This window comes from Fragaria vesca, linkage group LG5 (assembly GCF_000184155.1).
Source record: "Fragaria vesca subsp. vesca linkage group LG5, FraVesHawaii_1.0, whole genome shotgun sequence".
NCBI lineage: Eukaryota > Viridiplantae > Streptophyta > Magnoliopsida > Rosales > Rosaceae > Fragaria > Fragaria vesca.
Window position 1 is genome coordinate 13,636,984 of NC_020495.1, and position 7,094 is coordinate 13,644,077.

The 7,094-nt window shown below is 36.3% G+C and overlaps 1 protein-coding gene and 1 pseudogene across 1 annotated transcript; both read right to left on the reverse strand.

Annotated features, from left to right (window-relative positions):
- Nucleotides 1-778: 778 nt before the first annotated feature.
- Nucleotides 779-3,319, reverse strand: LOC101300063 (annotated as a pseudogene).
- Nucleotides 3,320-4,426: 1,107 nt separating this feature from the next.
- On the reverse strand, nt 4,427-6,875 carry LOC101300353 (sodium transporter HKT1-like). The gene is made up of 4 exons (XM_004301360.1): nt 5,701-6,875; nt 5,102-5,154; nt 4,924-4,990; nt 4,427-4,747 (listed from the first exon to the last, which is right to left on the reverse strand). The coding sequence occupies exons 1-4, from the start codon at nt 6,873-6,875 to the stop codon at nt 4,549-4,551; spliced, it is 1,494 nt and encodes a 497-aa protein (XP_004301408.1). The 3' UTR covers nt 4,427-4,548.
- Between the last annotated feature and the right edge of the window lie 219 nt (nt 6,876-7,094).

Consider the following 7,094-nt stretch of genomic DNA (forward strand, 5'->3'; position numbering starts at 1 on the left):
GATTTGATAAATTGAGAGAGACAATGCTTCATGTCTCAGATGTGCAACTTTTCCATTCAATTAAGAAAACAAAAACATTTCCATTCAAAATGGCGTATCTGATTCATATATACACATCAATTTTCAGACGGATCTTATTGAAATATCAATCGGAACAACAAAAATAAAATTGAAGCAATTATTGTTTGCATGTATTTACCAATATATGAATCCGAAAGGGGTCCTGGAATGTCAAAAAGATCAGTTTTCTTTTCTTTTTCTCCAACTGTTCTTAGTGCTGGGTTTGTATATCAGAATCAAGCTAGGGTAAAATTGGAAAATATTTAAGTGCTGGGTGTATCTAGAAATTTGCTGGGTAAATATTTAGGTAGTTAATTTTCATACTTAACCAGTTTGAATTGATAAAATTAATGACGTTTAGACTTTGATACTCTTAACCGAATGTTAATAGGGTAATTAGCCAATGGGTACAGACCAATTTGGTACACATATAAACATATGTCCCCAAATAAAAGAAATGAGGCACACAAGTATACATGTCCCAAAAAAATCTGTCCCTTAGGCCATTTTTCTTGTAGTAAACATTATTCGAATATGGTAAAAACTTGAAAGGCCGGGGTGAAAATAAATAAATTAATTAAAAGAACAATTCACAAATTAGTACATGTCATACAAACTAATGATATCAACTCAGACCACCACGTAAACCCTGATCCGCGAACTATAGAACAATATTTACGTGATTGAAGCTAGGTAAAATGATCATTCGATGGTTTAACTAAGAAACCTTCCAAGCCTTACCCCGTTTGGGACCATATTTCTTGAGCCTTCCAAAAAACATGACAAGAATGAGGATGAATTGTCCTTCCATACTCCACCTTCCAACAAATCCATACCACGCATCTTTACAAGAAGCACTCTCTGATTTCAGTTGACGTTTACAACTATAGCCTGTTGTCATTCCCACATTCCCATATGCACTGCAACGTACGTACACAATCAATTAAGAATGCTCAGTTAAAAATTTCAATCTGCTAGCTGAAAATATACATACAAAGTGATATATACTGATGTTGTAATTGAGAATTGAATTCAACAAGTAGTTATATGTACATTCAGGCATGTACTTACCTTATTACTTCTATGATGATATTGAACACGTTGAAGTTAAGGGGATCGTTCTTCATCTTCTTTCCTTCTGTAATGCAAATAAGTATGACAAAGATCGCTAGACAAGAAACTTGTGAAAGTATTTGATACTCCACTACAGGCTTTCTGGATTTTTCTTTCACTTCTTCATTACCATTGCTTATTGGCATACATCTAGTGTATGCCGGAAGATACCTGTAGAAAGCTTAAAATTCAAATTAATTAATGAATCAGCCAAATGATATATAAACGTGATCGAAAATAGCTCACTTTGTGTGTGTGTGTATTCAGTAATCTATTTTATCCGTAGCGATCGAGATTGCAAATGTGAGAGATATTGAGTTTTAAGTCTCTGATCTATTGTTTCCGTCGTTCCGATTTGGATTACACCAAAACACAAGCAGTTATGAATTGAATCATGCGAGTTGTACGTCAACTAGTCATAGGGCATATATAATATAGGATTAATTTCAGTTTACCCTATCAACTTAGGTTCATTATCATGTTAATCTTTCTTCTTTCAATTTTATCAAAAACACCCCTCAACTCTCAATTTTCATCAGCCGCGCATGTCCAAATCTCTAATCTTCATCCAATTCCTCTGTTAAGTGATGACTTGATATCAAGAAGAAAGAAAAAATAAAAAATAGACAAATTGCATTCAATCTCACCAAAATCACCAAGGTTAGGGAGTTGTGATGAGAACGAAGATGTGTATCAATATGGGGAGAAAATGGTTTGAAATGTAACTTTCAGAATTTGACTTTCTTCTTGATACCAAGTCATCACTTGACAAAAGAATTGGATGAAGATTGAAGGTTTGGACATGCGCGACTGATGAAAATTGGGAGTTGAGAGGTGTTTTTAATGAAATTGAAAGAAGAAGAACTAACATGATGATCGACCTAAAGTTGACCGGGGTAAACTGAAATTAGTCCTATAATATACCAATATTGTTGCACTGCATGCATGAGTTGTCACTCGGTAATTCTATGCTCAGCTCAACTAATTAGCACTTGTGTGTATGTGACACAGGCTGTGATTAACTCGCCTAATTCTAAATTGAAGTCTTCTACTAGGCAAATGAGAGAGAGAGAGAGAGAGAGAGAGAGAGAGAGATTTACTCACATCATAACCACAAGGAGTCCCAAGATTGCAGGAGTGAGAAGGGAAATATCAACAATTGACTCGCCCGCATGCCTTGAATTCACCGACTGAAAGACAGAGGCCACAAACTTCTGATAGCCATTCAGACCATCCATAGCTTCAGATTTCCTCTCCATTACACAAAACAGTACAACCTGAACTGCTGTGAAGCAGAAGGCAGTAAGGACCAGAAGACAAGAATCAAGACCAGATAGCAAATGACCGAACCCTAAATCCTTATAATTCTTCAACAGGTAACCAAATTCAGACCTCCTTGTGCTCTTCTCCAAAACCCAGATCAGAAAACGCAGGCAAGCCGGATATAATGTGTTTCCGAGAAGGATTTGCGGAATCAGAACAAGTAAGAGCCCGGAGTTGTTCCTGAAAACGATCATGTTCTCGTTTGTGGGGATAAATCCGCAGTTTGAGAAGGAGGAAACCGTGGTGAAAACTGCAAATGTTTGGAGACCAATGCCTTTGTGGATGAGTACTTGTCTTGCACTTGGAACTATGGTTACGTACAAATACACTAGGATAGAACCACATATATGAACAACTAAAAGATAGCCTAAAACAATATAACCCAAGCAAGTGATAGAGTAATACTGATACTAATATCAGTACTTGCCAATTCTAGGGCATTATCGAGGGCATCACCGGTGACGTCTAACCCCATCTCCAGTTGATGAGAAGATTGTTCATGGAATTTGGAAATTTTGGACCTTGTGACTTGAAGTTCGAGCATGGAAATGAAAACCTCGCTAGTCACAAACATGAGAATGGTCATAATAAGAAGCTGAGCGTTTGAGAAGACCTCCATTTCCACTGTCGACATGCTTGAGACCGTCGCGGCCGAAACAGAAGTGAAGAACAAATCAAAGTCATTTGGCCTGCTAGTTCTCGGGTTTGTGACCCTCAGAGCAACATAACCCAGCACAGAGATAATTACATGATAAAGAAGGTGGGTATAGAAAGGATTGGCATGAAATAATAAGAAGCGGAATAATGGAGGAATGTGTTGCATGAAATAACGTTTACATGATTGCCAGAAACAATGGAGTTTCTTCCATGAATATTTCAAGAAGCTCTCTAATTTCTTCCTAACAAAGACAAACGTTTTCATCTCGATCTTTACTATGAGAATTAGAGTGCCATATTTCCAATAGTATGGGGAGCGTGCATATATAATACTTGTGTAGAAGAATCACCAACTCTTATAGTTCGATTTTATATATATATTTTGCATACATAGTGTTCGTGTAGAGGAAGCACCAGCTCTTGTAGATCGGTTCAACCGAGTGGGTTTCCTGATGCGGCCAATCCAACGTACGTAAACAAAAATGCCATTAGTTTGTTTTTGGAAACTTACCAAATGGGTCTCTATATTTTGTCATTTTTCATTTGGCTCCATAAACTTTTCGACACTTCCAACCGCGTCATTAGTTGGAGTTGATTTTTGTTAATAATCAAGTGTAAGTTAAGGAATTCGTTAATTGGTACAATGTTTTGTATATTGGTGAGGTGACAGGAAGGTATCAGGTATGTATACCAAATTACCAATTCTTTTCATCAGAGAGAGAGAGATCTTATAATTTAGCTTAGGACATAGGTCACGCTTTGAAAACTGATTCTTTGTTTCTTCTTTTGGTAAGATGATCGCTAATTCATTAAACAGATATCAAAGCTATATCTATTTGCTTAACTCCAAACTTGTTAAGCACCGTTGTGGTCTCATATTTCATATCTAGCTTCACGATCGTGCAGTGACGACATGTATAACACAAATTCAAGTTTCGGTAGAGATTAAGGACACACTCTTCTTTTGGTCGATCATACAGCTAGGTTAAAGATCCAATTCACAATGGAGTGTAAGTGGTAAAATATGTTTCAAGATGAAGTTCCCAAACTACCGCTCATAATAATAATTTTCGTATTATATATATATATATAGAACAAGCTGCTTAATTAATTAATTCATTTGTTTTCCTATATTGTTTTTCTCTCTTGGTATTAGACATTTTTTTGTGCTGGCATTGGCCTAATCCTCCGGCTTTTTGTTTTCTTTTATTTTTTCAATAAATTTTCATAGGAGAACAATGTTTGTCTCTCTACGCTTACCCAAAAAATAATAATAATAATTACATGCATCTACTTTGAAATTCAATAGTGCAAGCAACAGGTGACTGGAGCTCTAGTACATCACACACAACAAATTAACATAGCTAGTTACAGAGACAAGAGATACTTTGAATGCTAGGATAGCTTCCATGCTTTACCCTGCTTCATACTAAATTTCTTAAGCCTTCCAAAGAACATGACAAGAATGAGGATGAACTTTCCTTCAGTACTAAATCTTCCAACCAATCCGTACCATGCGTCTTTGCAATCACCCTCAGAATTCAGTCGACGTTTGCAACTGTAGCCAGTTGAAAACCCAACATTTCCATATGCACTGCAAATTACGCATAAATTCCCAAATCTTTTAATTTGATAAAATCTTATTTTTACTATATATATTTGGGATTGAATGTTAATAAGAAATCAAAACGTTGTAAGAAAAGGGAGTTTCTAGCTGCAGAATGGAATAATTTGAAAGGCATGCAATTATATATGTACGTATGTTCGCACCTTACTACTTCTGTGACAACATTCAAGACGTTGAAGTTGAGTGGGTCTTCCTTCATCTTTTGTCTCTCTGTGATGCAAATGAGTATGACAAAGATAGTTAAATAAGAGAGCTGTGAGAATATCAGAGACTCCACCAAAGTCTTTCTTCGATTTCCAACTTGTTTTTCTGAAGCATCACCTTCTTGACAACCACCAATTGCAGGATCAAATGTAGTATACGGTGGAAGATACCTAAATTAAGTGCATCAATCCAGTATCAGATTCTCTCGATCAAATGAGCTACGTAGTGAGCTTCAGGCCAGGTAGTAACCCGTTTAGGCGTTTGAGAAATTTGATATATTGTTCTTATTGATCTAGATTTAGTATTAATTGCTTCTTGATTATGGAACAGGATTCCAATGCGTGGTAATGATCGGTTTTTGAACAGTGGATAGTTCACAACTGAAATAAAGGAGCTGGTCGTAGCAAATGGAGAGAACAAAAAGAATTCTTTCTAAATTAAGGAATATTCTATAATGTGTTAATATAATACATGCTATGCGTGTAATTATCTTAAAGTAATTTCTAGTATTTAAAGTGGTAATATGAGTTTTTAAAGTGATAAAAATATTTAATTAGTTACAACATTAGTTTTAAAGTAGTAAAATGTGTCCTTAAAGTGGTAATTAAGCTCTCCAAGTAGTTTTAAAAAAAAAAAAAAAGTTAGAACTGGTTAGAGAAAGAAAAGTTGGTGTAATGCATGAAACCAATATATAAACAACCGAAAGAGCAACTCACATCATCAAGACAAAAAGCACCAAGATTGCAGGAGAGATGATGGAGAGATCAACAACCATTTCACCAGCATGCCTGGAATTCACCGTTTGAAACAATGACGCCACAAACTTCTGATAGCCACTCAGACCATCCATGGCTTCTGATTTCCACTCCATGGCACAAAACAGTATCAGCTGAACTGCTATGAACCCCAGGACAGTGACAAGTAGAAGAACAGAATGAAGACCAGATAACATATGACTATAACCTAATTCATTATAATGCTTCAACATGTAACTGAACTCCATCCTCCTGGTGATTTTCTCCAAACACCATATCGTAAATCGAAGGATCACCGGATATAAGGTGTTTCCGATAAGCAGTAGAGGAATTAGAAGAAGTAGAAGCCCAGAGTTGTTCTTGAAAACGATCATATTCTCGTTGGTGGGGACAAAACCACAGTTTGCGAAGGTGGAAACTGTGGTGAAAACAGCAAAGGTTTGGATTTCAATGCCTTTGCTTTTGAGTACTCGTCTTGCACTAGGCACAAGGATTATGTACAATGAAATTAAAGTTGAACCACCTATATGAACCACTAGAAGATAACCTAAAACCACATAGGCAAGACACTTAATACACTTGTATTTGATAGTAGAACTATTCTTTTCAAAAGTTTTTAGACCATTATGAATGTTAGGTTTCTGCTCACTCTCTGACTGTGAAAGGGTGACCACACCTAACTCAATTCGATCAGAGAAGTTGTTATTAGAAGAGTTGAGTTCCACATCAACTTTGTTATCATGAAATTTGGCAATCTTGGACTTCGCAATATGAAGTCCAAGCATGGAAGTGAAAATCTCTCCACCCAAAAGCATCAAAATTGTCATAATGATGAGTTGGGTGTTTGAAAAGACCTCCATTTCTACAGTTGACATGCTTGATACTGTTGCAGAAGACACAGATGTGAAGAACAAATCAAAGTCCTTGGGTCTAAAGGAAGTTCTAGTTCCTGGTTTTGTGACCATCAAAGCCAAATAACCCAAGAAAGAGATCATTAAAAAGTAACCAAGTTCAAAAATGAAAGGGTTGAAGAGGAAGATCAGTAGGAAACGAAACAGTGAACAAATAAGACCTCTACAAGAAGATTGGCGGAGGTAATAAGAAGGGAGTTTGGGAATGCATGAAATGCTCTCCATTTTCCTACAAGGAACAGAAAAGTTGCTCTATCTTTCTGCTACGAAAGAATGGCCTGCCATATTCCAAGTGGTGTGGGATTTATATAATGGAGCACTAGGTCTTTTTCAAGCAAGTGGTTTTTCTCTGTGCATGGCTTAATCACTAAAGGCAATTAGATATATAAAAAAAATGTGCTTGAAACTGTTTCTATACTGATAACAGCATCATAATACAGACCT

Excerpts from the sequence above, each read along its gene's own strand:
- LOC101300353 (XM_004301360.1), bottom strand. The coding sequence starts at position 6,875 with ATGGAGAGCATTTCATGCATTCCCAAACTCCCTTCTTATTACCTCCGC. Across the intron at positions 5,155-5,700 it reads GTGCTTTTTGTCTTGATGAT|GTATCTTCCACCGTATACTA; the intron begins GTGAGTTGCTCT and ends CACTTAATTTAG. Across the intron at positions 4,748-4,923 it reads GTTGTCACAGAAGTAGTAAG|TGCATATGGAAATGTTGGGT; the intron begins GTGCGAACATAC and ends CGTAATTTGCAG.